This window comes from Convolutriloba macropyga, chromosome 4 (genome assembly GCF_964194025.1).
Source record: "Convolutriloba macropyga chromosome 4, txConMacr16.3, whole genome shotgun sequence".
NCBI classification, from domain to species: Eukaryota; Metazoa; Xenacoelomorpha; order Acoela; family Convolutidae; genus Convolutriloba; species Convolutriloba macropyga.
Genome location: NC_134471.1, coordinates 12,212,449 through 12,231,449, shown reverse-complemented (window position 1 = coordinate 12,231,449; position 19,001 = coordinate 12,212,449). Strand labels below are relative to the sequence as shown.

The 19,001-nt window shown below is 35.6% G+C and overlaps 1 protein-coding gene across 1 annotated transcript in view; it reads right to left on the bottom strand.

Moving 5' to 3' along the window:
* Positions 1-6,228, bottom strand: part of LOC142337461 (dolichol-phosphate mannosyltransferase subunit 1-like) — a 31,563-nt gene extending 25,335 nt beyond the window's left edge. The window contains exons 1-6 of the mRNA XM_075386695.1: positions 6,087-6,228; positions 5,650-5,783; positions 5,487-5,563; positions 5,385-5,410; positions 5,224-5,319; positions 5,078-5,146 (exon numbers count right to left, since the gene is read on the bottom strand). Coding sequence (XP_075242810.1) covers positions 5,078-5,146; positions 5,224-5,319; positions 5,385-5,410; positions 5,487-5,563; positions 5,650-5,783; positions 6,087-6,193 — 509 coding nt within the window. The 5' untranslated portion in view covers positions 6,194-6,228. The remainder of the gene's footprint in view (positions 1-5,077; positions 5,147-5,223; positions 5,320-5,384; positions 5,411-5,486; positions 5,564-5,649; positions 5,784-6,086) is intronic.
* Positions 6,229-19,001: the final 12,773 nt, after the last annotated feature.

Below are 19,001 nucleotides of genomic sequence, written 5' to 3'. Positions count from 1 at the left end.
CAAATTTGATCAATATCAGATCTTCCAGTTTGCTGTTGATGAAGTCAATGATATCACTTTCCTTATTAACAAGAAACTCAAAAGGGTCAAAACTGGAGTCTCCTGATAATTTCAGCCGAAAGGACTGGAAGTGCTCCCGAATAGCTTTTCTTTCACGCTCTAATAAAAAATTATCGTTTTGACAAAGATGAGCAGGATTTGTTCTGGCAGCAGGAGCAGTCACTGAATGCTCATCCGTGCAGTGTTTCTGCCATGCGTCCTGTTGACCGAAAAAGGTCTGACATGTGTTGCATCTTACTGAACGATCAAACTTGTGCACATTCTTTAGGTGACGGACTAAGTTTTTGGCAAGCGTAAAAACAGTTTGGCAATGGCCACATCGAAAACTCTGATCAGGCAGCTCGGAATGTTTTTGATGCCTATGCAATAGAAAATCTTGTCGTTTCGCAAAGTCATGATTACACAAATTGCATTTCACCATAACGCCTAAACAAACTAATTAAATCAATTTTTATTATTTATTCCTTGTAGGAAGTGGCTACAAGGAAGTCTCTGGCATTGTTCAATTGAACAAGCCAGAAAAGATGCAAGGGTCCAGTTTATTCAAAACCGGGAGTCCAAGCATCTTTTTTTGTTTAATTCCTGTAATGGAGGATAGTCGGAAAAAAGACTTCGAACATAAGTTTTTCGATATCTATTTCCCAAGTATCCCCCACCCGACTTCTGCTTGGTCCCTTCGACGAGAGGTAGCCAAGACTGACGGAAGCCAGAAGGAGAACTCAGTATCCTTAGTGATGTATAAGAAAACTACAAGAAACAAAAAGAACAGAGTCAAAAATTTTGAACATCACTCTGACGCTCAAAACATCAACTCTGTTCTCTTTGTAACTTGCAGCTTTCTCACATCAAAAAGCATACTGATTTCAGTAATCTTAGCGAGGTATAAGAAAGCTGCATATAAGAAAAAAAACAAAGTCGAACATTTTGAACATCACTCTGAAGCTCAAAACCTCAACTCTGTTTCCTTTGTTACTTGCAGCTCCCTCACATCACAAAAATTACGGATTCCTAATTTTTGCTTTTTCTGTTGTAATTTTTGAATGCTTTTAGCAGTACTATCAAGACCACGAACTATTAATTTTGAGAGCACATCTCAAAATAGCATGCCGATCTGTTTTTGATTCGCAATTAAAATCAAACGGGACTCAAAGTTTCAGACTTTTGGTCAATATGCATAAAAATTTCAGTAACTTGACGGATATCGGTAATTAAACTCAAATCTTTTTTGAGAAAAAAAGCAGGAAGAGCACAACTCTTCGTATTTAACTAGCTTAGCATAAAGTTCATTTTGTCAGCCAGTCCGATAGATTAACCAAAAGCAAATTTTCAATTCAAGGTATGAATCGAAAAGGAGTTAAAATTTCACTGAAAAAAAGCACCAAAAATTGTTGATGCGTGTGGGCTGACAAACCAATGCGAAATTTTTTCTGAAAAAAATGAACAACCCAGTGAAGTTCATATTCAGCGATCGGAAACTTTAAACTCAAAAATAAGAGCTCAGCTCTTTCGGTAAAAAAAAGAGCTTCGCTCTTCAAGAGCACCCAGCATAAAGTTCCTAAAACCCTCTTTCTTTCCCTCATACCCGCATATCCCATTTCATCAGTTCACTGTATTGACCAACCCATACCCCATTTTCTTGATATTAGTTCTAACAATAACGTGAACGATTCTCACCTCACAACTTTGGATTATTAGTGCTACCGATTTTGGAAAATATCATAAATTCGATTCTGATTGTATTTCAGAATTATTTCAAATTCGACAGAAAGTTAGAGAACGGAGTAAATTTTTCTTGACTGCTCAGCAGAGGCACAAGTTTAGGAATTAGGACCGAATGAAAGAAGTCTCCGTTATTTGGCTCATATATTTGATATTGGTATCAACTGCTGATAAATTGATACTATGTTTGTTCATGAAGAAGATGGTTGTTGGTATTGAATGTATCTAGTGAAAACTTGTTCACGCCGAAAAGATAAATTCGACTTATGCAGGCTTAAGTCGCACCAAATTAGGTGGTAACACATGTTTTCCATATGCACGGACCTAGACAAAAAGCTATAAAAACGCCAAGATATTTCTGATTTACGCGACCATTACCGTTATCAATAAAAGATTAGTAGTATAAAAAGGGCTCACGCAGGTACCGATTCATCTCAACAAACTCAAATTTTAATCAAACCGAATTTCAAAAAAATCAAACCGAACTTCAGTCCCAGTCGATGATGGAAAGTGTCTCTGGTGGATACTTCTTTGAGTATAAAACATCAACCCGCCTTCTTCGAGTTGCGAGAGATGAATCGGAGAACGGGAGCAATATTGAGATAACGCTGTTTAAGTTCGCAAACGACGAACGATATCTGAACCAGTCAGTAGTGATACCTGAACACCACTTCTCAGAAATAATGGACTCTTGTACTCTCGAGTCTGATATACTGAGACTAATCTCCGAGGGTAAATTCAACACAGAAGGCCGAATCGTGATTAATTTCAATGTCTGCGAACGCATGAGGATGGACAGCAAAAACTGCGAAGTGATACGAGACATAAAGGGTAATATTTTATATATGTTCCAACTAATTAGGGTTTATTGTAGAATAGCAATCTGCTTATTAAAACTGTGCGGATTGGTAGAGGTGTTCTGATATGAATGTCTAGATATTTTGTTTCTATTTAGGGTAATATTTCATATATGTTCCAACTAATTAGGGTTTATTCTAGAATATCAATGTGCGTATTAAAACTGTATGCGGATGGGTAGAGGGGTTCTGATACATAAATGTCTAGACAGTTTTGTTCTTATTTAGATACAGACAACACGTACTACAGATTTGCGGTCAAATACTTCGACCCGCAGGACATCATACTGAGTGTGTTCTTCTAGCTTAAGAAGTTCAGCCTCAAAGGTGATATGTGGGCATTGCAATACACAGCCATTCATCTACGTGAATTTACAGCCCTGATGCTTCACCATAGAAACTATATGAGGGCTAAGCGAGAGAAAATCAATAAGCGTTTGATCCCGATTGCCGAAGTCAAACCAATGAAAAGAATGCGGGAGACTGAAAGCGAAAATAACCCCCACGAGGTTGTTGATTTAGCCCCAGAGGATGATATGCCTCTGATAAACTTTAGAGACTCAAGAGAATAATTTTGAAATTATCATTCGCAAAACAATAACATTAAATTTGATTATTAAAAGCATTGTTGTATTGTTCCTTGTATTTAATAATCATAGCTGTCTTCTTGCTACAAATTGTTCTTAATTAGAAATCTTGTTTGAAAGCTGTACTATTGTATGCGCGAAAGAGAACGGTTAAGATTTTCGCATTTAAATTGTAGCATTTCTTAGTCTTTGAGTCTACACTAGATAAAAGGCGGCAAAGATAGAGATACCAAAACGTGCAGCAATAAATGAGTTTTAGCTTTTATCTAAAACAACAGTTTTTGATTCAAAATCAAATTTACCCAGAAGCGGTTTGGTAAATTGAGCACACAAGACAGAAGCAAAAAGGACCAAAAGCAAATTAGTCAATTTGCGATATGTCAAACACAAAGATAAAGCAGTAAATAATGGGCCATAAAACGAACTTTGTATGAACTAACCTTGATGAAGTTCGGTATATGATTGCCAAAAACGTTTCAAAATGATGCTCCTGTAGTACGGTGGTTTAGGCTAAAAAACTATGAGAAACATATGAAAGCACTAAAAGATTGGGTTCGAGACTAATAAGTGGAGGGATCCTTTTTCTGTGCGGTAGACCACCCCATTTCTCACTACTACTAGCCCTGTGAAAGCAGCTTCATTTGACTAAGGAATTTGAAAATAAAAATAGCGTGAATTGCTCCCTCCCAATCGGTTTTTTTAGCAACAGAAGTAAGTTCTAAATGCGCGCAATTCAAACCACTAAAAAAATCTAAAACTCAGACGTGAAAAAGTAAGTCACTCAAGAAGCGAAGAAAGAATATTCTAGAAGAAAACGATCAAGCATAACAAACAAGCTTACAATAATCGCTGAAAACCTCGTTCAATAGCAATTAAAAAGGGATAACAAGAAAGGATAAGAGATTAAAATAACAAAACACGCAGGAAAATAATAACTTCGAAAAAACAAAGGGCAAACCGAACTTTGAATTGTCACTATTAGGCACCAGAAACACACATAAACCTCAAGAGATCGAAAATGATGCAAAAAGAAGTAGAGAATTTACGCAGAAGACCACAGTGTTCACTGCAACAATTTTTATCCCTAGTTTATCTCGTTTTTGAGGACGAAAAGTAAAATGATCAGAAAAAGCAGACAAAAAAATCACATAAAAAGACCAGCAGGACTAAAATTGCTACAAACTATGTTAGAGCAATTAAAAATTAAAAACCATAACTTATCGAGTCGTGAAAAACAATCATGACAGAATACCGTCGGAAGAATTGCTCTCGGACGAATAGTGAGAGTTCAAATCTATTGCAGCCTTCTTCAGTCGTGGGGGGGGGTATTGCAGCCTTCTTCAGTCGTAGGGTATCTAAATTCACTAAGGGGGCTCCAAATGACGTCATTGGGGGTTATTTTAAACCAATCATAAAATTTAATTTGAAAATTAAAACGATTTCAGCGCCTTTTCTTTCGCTTTTAGTAGTGAACTGCCACCACTTGAGTTCAGCTGCTAACACTTTTGAATGAGAGAGAATCACGCAAAACGGAAAGTAAAAGGCGCAAAATTAACTCGAAAAATCAAAACGGCCAAGCAAAAATGTTGCATAAAAAAGACCAACACGTTAACAAAAATTGCTTCAAACTTCGTTCGAGAGCAATTAAAAACCATAACGCCTCTTCGGGTGGTAAAAAAGACAACGCTGAATTGAAATTCTTTGAAATGTAAAAAATGCGACCATCTCAATATCCTCGTTACATTTGCGGCTATAAAAAAAACTGTTTTTATCAAGAGAACCCTGAAAATTTCTAGTTTTTTGTTTGCAAGCATTTGGTTTCAGTTGAATTCAATTACTGTTATTATATAATACCTGAAGCTTCCTGTGAGATCTGACACTCCCGGATTCAACAACGTTTGAGTTATGTAGTTGGCAGTCACACTGCAAACAGGATGAGACGTTGTAACAACCCTGATCTTGAAAGATGAGAGAGTTAGCTCATTCATTGATTTACACACCTGATCAGCTTGCGGCTGAAATCCCAACCAGCAACACCTCCGTGACCTCTGTATCGAGTGCCAGTTACAACGTCGCAATTACTTGAAGTCTGTTTTCTTTTTAAAAAAAAACACCATTCAAGTTCTCAATAAATTTAAGAATTGTCGAACTATTCGCTCACCTGATAAATTGCGGAATGTACTTTGGCTGAAAAACAAACTTGCGCACATAAATTCCAACAATTAAAGATCCGCTAACATATGGGGCTAATTACTCAACTAACGTGATGAGAAAGATCAGCATCCATGATTATGATAAAGTCTCCAGAAGCAAATTGAATTCCATGAATATATGCACTACCTAAAAGAAAACTGGAAAAATGTTCAAATAAAAAGTGGTTCTCTAGGTCAGCTCACTAAGTTCTGAAAATATTTCTTCCAACTTACCTAAGCCTAACTTTTTCGCTCTTGGCTTCAGCAAAATCCGCTCTTCACCATAAATTTTCTGCAATTGTTTTGCTGCATCTTGTGTTCCATCAGGACTTCCATCATCAACAATGATTACTTCAAATTCTTCATTTCTGAAACAAATGAATAATAGGATCTTTCTATTTCACAACCAATACCCCATTCCCCCTTCGAGTGCCATATATTTACATGATTTACAATGTAAATGGCACGTTCTCTGTAACTGGGGGCACAAACAGAAAGGATCAGAATTATATAAATCGTGGATCTTTCTCATTAGTCTCACTCCCATCTTAGTAGCACATATCGTACAACCCAACCCCAAGTACAACAATGGGGGCTCTTTTTGTGAATGGGGTCTTTAATACTAAGGATGATCTCCAAAAATCCTACAACCCATACCAGTTGTTACTCACATTTGTGAAAAAGCGTCTACAATCAGCCAAATGATTAACGGCAGGTTTTCTTTCTCATTATATGTCGGAAGAATTATGCTGTAACAATTCTTCTTCTCAGAAGCCATCTAGCAACTAAAAAAATAGAAAACAATAAGAATTGGTATTGTGCCTTTGCAGATAATGGTCGAACCCGAATGTTGCGAACAATTCGTTACCCCCCTCCTCAGATATTTTGTTCTTTTGGGGATTTTCAACTGATGGCATGTTTTACCAAAAACCTCCAACAGTCAGATCGAGGCCTAATTGCTTCTGCGGGTGTTGCAGTCACAGCAGAGCTGCCACATGCCAGCCGTTGTTTCTTCGACGTACTGATCGCTTAGCGCACTTGCCAAGTCATTCCCGAAAGACTCCGTAATAGCGTACGAACATCATGAGTAGTTGAAGTGCCTCAAGTAAGAGCAACAAAGACTTGACGTCGAAAATAGTTACATCGTTCCGCTCGTGTTTTCCTGCATGGGGAGCGCAGAACCGTCCGCAACGCGCACTATAAAACAGCTAGCTAGCAAAATTGCCGGAAAAAAACGAATCATGCTCGCACGCAATAACGTACATACGAACGAGAAAGAGATTTGCTCATCTGCGCAGCGCTATCATTTGCCTTATAGGGTGCCGTGGTTCCAACCGGCTGACGTTGATAGTTCTTGCAGTGCTATAGTGCGGGAGGGGAGACTAGTTTCATAACAAATTAACTTATATGACGCGGCTGTAAAAGAGTTATAGTGCCTTGTTTCTGTTTGACGATGCTGTGATCATGTATTTCTGTCGTAAATTTACATAGGATGATGCTTTGATGCTACATAGTAGGGGCTCACTCTCTTCATAGAAAATTTTAGTTATGCTTGCTTTCATATAGATTGTAGTAAAATCAGTACCAAAATTTTATAATAGAAATCTGTCTTATCGAGATCTTCCGAGGCACAACGTTATGGGTATGAGGTTGAAAGTTAGTCCCATAAAGTTGCAACGCAAGAGAACTTTCAAAAACTAATATGCAAATGAACAACCAAGATCTGTTTTCGCAGCATAACTTAAAATTGAAATTTGGCCACTGAAACGTTCAATAGCGACTCAAATTTATGGAACTATCTATAGCAACTTTTGGCTGCACAATACCAACTAAGTTGCAGATAAACGGAAGCAAACCCGAATGCGTTAGATGTGCAAGATAGTCAATGACGGACATCTTATATACTTGGGAGTCCGGATATTTTCTATTTGTGCCCCTCCAGTACTATTTTCGTCCCTCCAGTACTAATTACAGAGCACGTGCCATTTCACAGTAAATCGTTGTAACAAATTATGGAAAGAGCGTCTGGGGTGCAAAAAAAATGCGCCACGTAAGCTGGGTGTGCACAAACGGAAATGATCCTGGAATCCTTTACCATCAGCGTGACAAAAAGAAACAGTAGCGAGAAGTCAGCTGTGTGGGAAAAACCATATTTTGCTTCAATTTATTCGGCCTTTTTTTCTCTAAAGCTGTTACTTTATTGGGTATTCTTTTGCATCATTGAATTCTTGCAGCTATTGGATATCGTATTTTGCGACGATTAAAAAAAATTTTGGTTTCGAATCCATCTTGATCATCTTTTTTTTTTCAAAGAAATCGAAACCAATGAAGACATAAATATCATTTTGGTTATTCCGATTGCTTCTTCACTAGCGGGATTTTTCCACTCTTACCTCAATTCACATTTTTGTTTTCAATTTTAGGCCTCAAACGAAAACTGCCTTAGTTTTTTTCAAAAAAGTCTAAATTAGAGCAAACACGTGTTGCCACCATGTTTTAAAATAATCGCTCTCGAGAAATGCAAGAAACGAAGAACTAATTGGAAAGCTTTTGGAGCCCTATGAATTAATCAAGAAAAAGAAAATTTAATAACGACGAAAGCGACGAAAATTTCTGGTCGAGAACAGCCTATCTCTATAATATTGTCAACAAACAGACAGACCTTACAGACAACAAAAAAATAAAATATCGGATCAGCGACATTTATTGGAAATTCTTTTTTAGAAGTTTTAATGAAATTGACATGTGCACTTGGAGAATTTGCTGCCTGTGCAAAAACTGTAACCCCATTTCGAAAATATCTCATTTATAACGATCAACAAGGGTGCTTCAACCCGTGCATTGCAGAAGCCTGAACTACGACTACTACTACTACTATAACAAAACATGAAAAAGGTCTTGTTTAACAAGAAATCCAAAAACTTACTGTAAGACACCAAAAACAAACTATTGATCACTTGGAAACAGATATCAAATTTTTAAACACTCAAACTTCGAAAGTGACTGAACATTTACTTGACACACAGGAGACATCAAAAAGCAACATTTGTGTTGATCCTCCACTGAAGACTTACCAACCAGATAGGGTTCCCGGACTTGCCATGTAATTAGTTATTTCTGATAGCCCTATTCGAATTGTAAATCATCACAACATTTCGTAGCAGACTGCAATCCAGTCATATTTATCTGCAACAATAGATGATTTTTCTAATGTTGTTGAATGCTATTACCCTGGAGCCAAAACTGAAACATTGATTGTACACGTCGGTCGTAATTCAGTTGATAAATGTGTTTTTTGGCAGTAGCACGGACTCAAATCGAAAAAACAGTCGACAAAGTTTGCTAAATTTCGAAACATATCGTCTTGTTTTAATGAAAAACGAACAGATAAAAAATGATTGCTATGGAAGGAAAACAAACAACGAGTAAATATCTAAATTCAAGGACCATCTTGAAATGATAAGCGTGGATGGTTTCTATCCTTGGCGAGGGATTGAGGTTTTGCAAAAAGGAGATATCAATCGTTGATTTTTGTTCTGAGGAATTTCATGCAACTAATGGCGGTATAATTAAAACAAACGTCACTATAATAAAACACATAATCTCCCAGCATAGCAACATACGATTCAACCACGGAAACCATAACGTAAAATTTGCTTGAGTTGAGTAGCATTTTACAACATTGATACATGAAATTTTTATCGTTTTTTTATTTTCTGTTTTTTGGGAGATTTGAAAGACCAAGCATAACTTAAGCAACGGTACTTAACTCAAGTAAACAAGAAAAATGATAATTTAGGAAAGGTGCCGGTTTATTTCACGAGAATGTTGATTTCTCTTATTCATTGCGGCTGTTCCTGAAAAAATGTTTTTGCTGCTATTTGTTGACATAGAAAAAAATCCTGTTCCCTTTGAGGCTTCAAATTTTGACTAATTTGTAGGATGCTCTGTTTGACGCCCAAAATGGCAAGAAATTTCTATTTTTCAATGCTCGCAGCATGAAACAGAGGTATCGAGATATAAAAAATTTGATCGATCATTTGGACTAGGAAACTATTGTCATAGTAACTGAAAATGGATGATCAAAGAATAAAGTTTAAATCTTAGACACACCGCTAAGCACAAATATAGGCCTCAAAATTGGTCTCATCAAACAACAGCAGCTAAGAGTGGGACTGTTGAAATATGAATTCCTATGGAAATAAATTTCAAACGCAAAAGAAAGTTTGTGTTTGCTGACTCCAGGTTTCTACAAAATATGTGGGTGGAATTAGGCAATCCCTTAACGGAAAATTCTCTGATTAACATCTCTTTTTGTCAACAAAAAAGCCTTTGTGACTTTATTTTTGACAAAATAAGTGCTTGATGAGATTTTTAATGTATTCTCATTTACTGATAATATTCTTACATTTGGTAATGATAACGTTGATAAGTTGAACAAACTAGCGGAAAAAGGTTTAGCATTTTGCTGCGGGATTAGGATTACAGGTATTGAACATTGATATCCCTACACGCATGTTCAAACTAATGAAAAAACATATAGATCACTATTTTTTGATTAATCAGCAAATCACTAAATGGAAAATCTTACCTTCTTTCGATTTTGATCATAATATATTTTTTTCAGAGCAAACATTTATATAGAAGATTTAAAAAAACAAATTTTTTAAATGAGATACAAAAAAAGTGACGATAAAAGTTTCAATAGAGATCTGGTTCTTAGAGATTGGAGAAAAAATTATCAACAGAGAAGCTGCATTGAATAGTTTGCAGGGTCTAACAGAAATTTGTTGACAACAGTTGAGAAAAATGCACTAATAGACAGGAAATTAATTACCAATAAAAAAGGACTACTTCTGATAAACCTTGGTTGAAAAAAGATTTTAAAGAGTTAGATGCGGAGAAACATCGTCACTTAAATAAACACAAAGTGACACAAACTGCTGATTCATTTGATTCATTCCAAAAAATTACAGCAAACTTGTGAATTGAAAGTTAAAAGAAGCGCAAAATCTTTTTTCAGATTGCTCTTTTTTAAAAAATTTTGTAACCTCAATAGATAACAGTCTAAACATTATTGAAATTGATGAAAATGATCAGAAAACAAAAAACAAGAGGGCAATTTGTAACGCTTTTAACAGAATTTTCAGCGAAATGGGCATCATCTACTAAACGCAGTTTGTTCAATTGAATGTCGAAAAAAAGAGCAGAAATTTTCTGAGTTTAGCTTTAGACCTGTTACTTTGAGGGAAAGTTTAAAGTTATTGACAATCTAGACAAAAACAAAGCACCAGTGCTGGGATACGTCTCTGCTTAGGCATTGAGTTCCGCAAACTATGCTATTGGAACACATCTCCAGATTATACTTAACATTGTATTCAAGAGAAAAATTTTTGAACACTTCTAATGTATGCACACATCAGAGGTTTTTGTTTTTGCTAATTATTGTCCAGTTTCCAAATCATCAACTTTTGGGAAATTTTGTGAAAAGAATTTTAATTAATCGTTTGGTAGAATATCTTGAAAAATATGCGCTCTTGAAGAGAATACAATTCCGTTTTCAATCTATGATGTCGTCTACCGATGCTGTGCTTCACTTTATTGAAAAAATAAAAAAATATATCAAAGAAAACAACAACACAGCTGCCGTGTAGTTGGATCATGCAAAAACTTTCAATTCAAATTGACAAGAGATCTTTCTCAAGAAAGCTCAGAGTTTTAATCTCTCTCAATCAAAAATGCTACTTTCTAAAATCTTGTCTCCAAAATTGAACATTAAACGTAAAACTGGAGGATGAAAATGATATTGTTCAATTTGCGGATGGCACTAGTATTATATGAAAATTTCAAAGTAATGAAAGAATTTCACTGAAAATCGAGAAAAATAATATAACAAACAGAAAAATACATAATACATAACAGGGAATCAACTCACTTTAAATACCAATGAAACAGAGATATTATATTTTACAAATTATACTGAATTTGACCCCGCGTTCATTTTATAGTGTAAAGCTGTCAAACAATTTTATGCTTGTCATTATTTTTGTTCCAAAACAGATTCAAACCTAACCTTTGAAATTCACTTGAACTCAGTTTTAAGAAAAGTGGCTAATGCAATTCGATCTTTGTTTCTTGTAAAAACGAAATTCCTTTACAAAATACATTTGACGTTTTCAAGTCAGTCTTACACTCCCATCTTTTTTTCAGTGGAGTATTCCATCAATCTCTTACAGCAGAAACTTAAACCGCATAAATAGGCAAATTAGCTCGGGAGAAAAAATTTGTTAGTTTTTACAAAAAATTTGAAGACTCCACTGTTTTTCGTGTTAAGGATCTTATCCAGCCAGCCGAATTGTTTATCCGAAATTTTAGCTCTATGAAGTTTCAAGCAGATATAAGACAAATCGTCGAAGAGAACTCTACTAAAAAGCAGTTTTGCTGATTTCAAGATCTATCAAAATATAACCTTTAAAAATATAATTAATGATCGAAAATCAAAAAGTTTGACAGCCAATTTAATTGTTATGGTAAACTTATTAAATAGCGAATTAGTTTTCCGTTTAATAAGTTGCATTTAAGTTATCTGTTTTCGATGAATTGGATAAGAGCTGGATATCCTTTGAGTTCTAAGAGTTTTAAGAGAATAAATTCTGGATCATTGCAATCTATATTCAATACAAAGACGACGGAAATCAACCAAGATCCCAATAACCAATTACAACTGCCAGAAATTTTTTTTATATATCATTTTCTGGTTACAGTAGTATTAACCGGACTTATAGGCTAGTTTTTAAAGTTAATCGCCCCTATTCTGAGTAAGTGCCGTAAATGTTCCCAACTCAATTCAATTGCCAATGTTAGTGAGATCGAATGTGTAAAACCCAATTATGATCCCACGATTGTTCGTGGTGATGAATGAACAGCTTCAGTTGCAGAATTGAAGCAAAATTATATTATATCTACTTTGAGCGAATGTAGAAATCAGCTTTGGCAAAACAAAGAAAATTTGATCATACTCCTACAACTGTCGATGAAATCCGAGATGGTTTAGGAACTGCAAACAAAGTTGAACATGATTGGTCTAGTGTTGGCGTTCAAAACATTTTTGGGATCAATTCTGAAAACCACTTAAAATCCAACGAGGCTGATAAAAATACAGTGTAGCATTATTTCAACAAAATATCTGACCCCATGAATAGAATTCTCGATGTTCGACGAGTTGGTAAGCTAACCTCACCCATTGATATCAGTGTGAAGAACGAGCTTCATCGCAGAGTACTTATGTGTTTTGCGTACAATCTCAAAGATACTGGTCATTTTGTCAATTCAGATTCTCTTTGGAGAGATTGAGCTCTCGAGATAAAGTTTTCGCTCTTAGATTTAACATCGTTGAGTCTGGTTTCCAAAAAAATGGAACTTCTCCATGTGTGCCCCCGCGCTTAGTGTCTGCATTTTATTTGCAACCCATGAAACAAGAAATGCATCTCAGTTTCTTACATAATGATTTATTTTGTAATGACGCGTGATCTCCATATAGGGGGTGTAAAACGTACTGAGGGACCAACAAAAAAGAGATCCGAAAGGAATTGGATTTTCTTCAGTTAATACACCAGGCGTCATCTATCCATTTTCTTGACCTTAGGGATGTGTTTATTCACTGCCATGTCTATAGTTATGCATAACGAAAAAAACTATTTGTTTTTTCCAGCCGATTAGAAGTTCTTGAAGCTGTTGCAAATGATAGTGTAGCTGAATCAATTGCGCTTTTCGCTAATCAAGTTGCCTTTCTTAACTGCTGTTCAGATCTTGAGCCAACTTTTTATACACTAGGTTACTTCAACATGCCTGGTGTGGATTGAGAGATCTTGAAAGTTTCTAGGTCGCTAATCTGAGTTTCTTCAAGTTTGCGCCGACCTTAATTCGATGCCGCTTTTGTCAGCTACGCACAATAAAAGCAACACTGCCGACATCAGTTTTTCAAGTGCCTCGTACCAGCAGACTCACGTTGTATCTCTTCTAAAAACTTCTAGATTAGTGACCCTCATCTTATTTATCACGTCTAAATGAGTTTGAGACCCTTTCCCTTTTTCGTGAGAAGTAATTTTCTATTAAAATATTTAACGGTTTATCTTCTTCTATAATCAAGCGGAGATGTTTAAGTTTTTCATATTTACTGTTTTTAATCAAGAGTTTTTATTCAACTGTTTTAATGTTTCCTCTGGAGTGGACTGATCTTACAACATCAGTGGTGATGTTGCTTTTTTTACTTCAATTATTTTACGATCTGATATCTATTCATGGTCATCACCCTGAGGAAGTGAATTTTCAACAGCCGCGGCTATAATTAAGTCCGACGGGCTTATCCACTCTTTTCCCCACCGATAAGCAGAACTTTCGTTGTTCTGAATGACAGTGTAGCTGCATCAATTGCCTTCTTTACTGATCAAGTTGCAAACCTTACCTGCAGTTCAGGCCAGGAGCTAACTTTTCATATTATAGTTCAATTCAATGTGCCTGGTGTGGAAAGAGAGACCATGACAGGTTCTAATTGTCGTTGGTCTGGGTTTGCCGAACGTTGTGCATATATAATTTAAAACCGTTTTTTCCAGCTTACCAACAATTATGGCAATACTCTTGCAACAACCTATTACGTGCCTCGGACTATCATAATCACACTGTATCTCTTCTAGAGGAAAACTCTATTGAACTTGATAGAGTCTTTATTGTTAACAGTACGAATACGCCTACTTTGCAAGCTTGTCACTCACTTCTAAACCACCTATACGATTCTCATCAACACTCTCATACTTCTCAACTCTGTCTGCCATTTGTTGATATTTCAAACAGCAAACGCTTGAAAAACGTCTTTCGCATCCAATTTCAAAGAGAAGCATCAAGAGTCTTCTCTTTTTTTAGCCTCTGCATGTTCTATTCATTAAAGATTTCACGGCCTCCATTGCACTAAAAAGTCATGGCCTCAAATCTAGTTTCAAAACAGCCAGGTGTACGCCATACAGCGGTTTATCTTGACAACTGCTCACCAATTTTACTACTCTTATGAAGTACCGATTCTGTATCATTTTCAAATTTATTGTACTCACTATTCAGTTTCAGCCACTTTTTTCTCCAAAAATACCGCTTTTAATCATCCTCATCATACGTAGGCAAAAAGAAATGCATTGGGAGAGATCTTCCAGTTAGTTTCTTTCCAAAGGTAATCCTTATGTTTGAGAAGTTACTATTTGAATATATTCATCAGAATGTGAGACACCTTCTTCATCCAAAATTTTTAGGCTTGAAATCCATATACAGAAAGCCATATCACCCAACTGATAAACTATTTCGACACTATTTTCAGAAAGATTACGCGCATTTGACTTTCTATCGGGTATCTGGGTTACCAGAAAGCACTCGACCAAATTCCAAATAATGTTCTCAAGCATACACTGTCAAAATTTATTTTTACGGACTCATTCTTGTCTCTAATTTTTTCTTGCACATTTGCACGTTACCCAAAAAGTTAGTAAACCTTGTTTTTTGTCACAATAATTTTATATATCGGTGAAGCCAGCTATGTTACTATGTGATCATGCTATTTAATTTGTTGATTCGTACACAGACCTTGGTAGCATATTTGATAAGATACTGAAAAGAACTAAACTTGTTGGAACACTGCATTTTCATCTAAACCCGGATTTTATTGTCTTTAAAATTCTATTCTTTTAAAACAGATAAAAATATCGAGTACAATTGGTTTCTTTGTTATGTTTTATCAAATTTAGTTTATCAAAATCAACTGTGGCAAGATGAAATCTCAATGATGATAAAGTTCGTCAATTTTTCAAGCACGACGCTTTTGATGGAGAGTTGGCATCAGATTCTTGTATGTAAAAATACTGCGGAGAAATACTTTTTTACCCATAGGTTTTCACCTGCAATAGGTGGACCTCACAATTGTTATCCTTCTTCTCAATGGTGCGTTTTCTGGAAGTAAATGATGTTGTCTCCCGAAAAATTTAATTTTCGTTTAATTTATTATAGCGTATTTGAATTCGTCCGATTCAATAAAACTAACAAAAACTCCTTTAGCAACTCTTTATTACATTTAAACTACTGCAACCGAATGGATTTATGGATTATTAAAAACTCCGTCTATATCTGTCATTCGTCGGGATCTGTTCCGTAAAACTGAAACACTTTGTTTTGGAAATTCTCTTTTGAGAGCTAATCTCTTTCCTTCTTGACTGCTCTTGGAAATGTGTGCTAAGGTTCCTGCTACAATCATTGTACAGTATTCAAACAGTTTGATCATGACTAAACATAAACAAAAAGCGACTGTACTAATTTTTTTGCTTAATTACAATTGGTTCATCAAGTTGAAGACATCTTAAATAGTTTTTGTCCAATGTCTGCTAACTAAACGCATTGACTGGCTGTATAATGATGCTAACTGTAAAAAGACATGTGCCATCAATTTGAATCCTTTTTTTCAATATCCTAGGTGTAACGGCTGCTCTCTTATCAAAGTCAAGGAAAACTTTACACCTCCCAGTTTGTTTCAGCGGTTTCAAATCTGTCCGGGTATTGTGTTTTTGCAGTTAACTTTTGTGAACTGTATTATGCACTATACTGTAGATAACCGTTGCATTACTTGTTGCTCAATTACTCTTGATAACTTATTGCTCAGCTTTGCTGTACAACAAACTTGTTTCTCTCGGAATAACAAAAAATTCAAGTTGAACCAATCGGTTTTCGCACGAGTTTTGGTTAAAAACTCAACTTATATTTCGAATTTGCAAAATCCCCTATGTTCAGCTCTAGGTAACTGTCCTAGCTACTGTTTAGGGCAAATAATTTCCGTCTTCGATTTCTCAATATTTTCGGAGAGTTTTTCCCGATAATCAAATTTAATGAAATTAATCAAATTCACACTTTGTGCTTCTCAGCGCACTCAATTGCTCAATAACGCAATTTGTGAACTAACCTGGGCTTCGTTAAAGCCAGTAAGAGAAACTGACTTTATGCTTTGCACAAAGTTTCTCTTACTTAGGAACTTCGTTCCTCAGAAATAAAGTTTTGAGAATATCAAAGTTAATTCTCTTTTCACAAGTCAAAGTAAAGTTAAAACTGTACAATCACTAATATGATTTACAGAAACACGACACAGTAACAAGTAAATTACTGCTCAAGAAAGCATGTTTCAGTACGCACTGTATGTCAGTTTAATCTAACCAAAATTGCAAGTTTCAACTGATTTTTGTTAGTTTTTCAAGCTCTGCTTATATTCACGTGAGTTTTCATGACAAATCGAACTGTTGATTGTTTGTTGATAATAATGTCGACAGAATCTGAACACTTTTCCATAACGTCATTTTTTCAGTGTAAATTTGATGCCATGGGAAGTTTATTAACCATGTACAAGTTTTGTGGAATATTCTGTATCAATAACAGGTCGATTCTCAATCCAATCAAAAAAATCTGATGCAGTACTTTTAAGTTGAAGTTTTTTTGCTGGTGGTTGAGGTAGCTCGACTTTGAATTTCAGTTTAACTTCATGTATGACGATTGTATTAATAATAGTTGCTAAAAATAAATGTTGAACAGTATGAACAAATCCATATGGCTTCGGTAGAATGTAGCATTAAAATTCCATTGTCATGCCAATCTAGCTTTAATGCTTGAAATGGCCTTGAAGCGCTATTAAATTTGGTTATTGGGTTAGTAAGCTCAGCCGCCACACTAGGATTAACTAATTACTGCAAAAAGAGCATATTCACAATTAAGTCTACAGATGTGCAAATTATGAGAACTTTACTTTGGTATAATAACCGAGCTTTTAACCACAACTCTAATATTAATGAATTTACGTTCACAGGCCCTCTGGATAGCAGGGAGGTTACATTGACCTGGTCTTTTTTCAGTTTTGCGTCAACCATGTATCGACGCCTTATTTTGTTGGTCAGCTACGAACAAATATGGCAAAACTCTCGACAACATGCTATCAAGTGCCTCCTATTTTTTAGTCAGATGTCACAGATTTTTTTCTCACCGAATGTCAGTGCTTTTGCTGTTTCGAATGACAGTGAATCAATGGCCTTCTTCACTGATCAAAATGCAAAGCCGACTTGCAGTTCAGATCATGAGCTCACTTTTGTTTACGTGGTGATTTCAACATACCAGGTGTGGATACAGAGACCACGACAGGTTCTGATTGTTGCCAGTCTGATTTTGTTAAAATTTCCGCCAACTATAATTCAAAACCGTTATCAGCTACCAATAAAAATGGCAATCCTCTCTCAACATTCCATCACGTGCCTTGGACTATCAGACTCACACTGTATCTCTTCTAGAGGAATACTCTATTGAGCTTGATAGAGTTTGTATTGTAAATGGTTCGAATAATCCAATTTTGCAAGATTGTCTCTCAGTTCTGAACCACCTATGCGATTCTCATAAACCCAATCTCCTGCTTCTTAATTCTGTCTGCTAATTGTTGATATTTCAAACAGCAAACGTTTTTAATACGTTTTTCTCATCCAATTTTAACGAGAATCATCAAGAGTCTTCTCTTTTTGGTTCGATTCTGCAATGTTCTATTCATTAAATATTTCCAAGCTTCTGTTTCACTTTAAAATACAAGGCCTCATTTCTAGCGCCAAAAGAGCTAGGTGTAAGCCGTACGGCGTTTTGCCTTGACAACTGCTCAGCAATTGTACTACACCTTTGGAGAACCGATTCTGTATTATTTTTGATTCCATTTTACTCACTATACAGTTTCAGTTAGTTTCTTTTGCAACAAAAACCGCTTTTGTCGAGCCTCATCATAAGGGGGCAAAAAGAGTTGCATTAAAACTGATTGTCCAGTTAGTTTCTAACCTAAGCTACTCCTTATATTTGTGAGGCTACTATTTGAATATAAATTCACCAGAATTTGAGACATATTCTTCTTTCACAAATTTTTGGCTTCAAAACCACGTATAGCCATATCACCCAATTGTTGACTATTTCGACACTATTCTAAGAAACCTTAGGCGCACTCTACTCTGTATCGTGTGTCTTCATTTCCAAAAAGCATTCGACAACTTTCCACATAATTTTCTCAAGCACACACTGTTAAAGTTTATTTTTGCTGACTTGTTTTAGTTCTGTTTTTTTAACATATTTGCACGTTACCCAAAATATTAGTAAATCTGGTTTTTTGTCAGAATCTCTACAAGTTGGGTTCATCTGTTCGGTGAAGCCGGCTAAATTACTATGTGATAATGCAGTAATGTTGTGCATTTAAATTTGTGCATATTTGATAAGATACTGAAAACAACTAAACTTGTTGAAACACTGCATTTTCATCTAGACCCGCATATTATTGTCTTTAAAATTCTATTCTTTTAAAACAGATAGAAATATCAAGTACAATTTGTTTCTTTGTTATGTTTTATCAAATTTAATTTATCAAAGTCAACTGTGGCAACATGATATCTCAAAGACGATGAAGTTCGTCAATTTTCAAGCACGATGCTTTGGATGGAGAGTTGGCATGTGATTCTTGTATGTGGAAATACTGCGGAGGAATATTTTCTTTACCC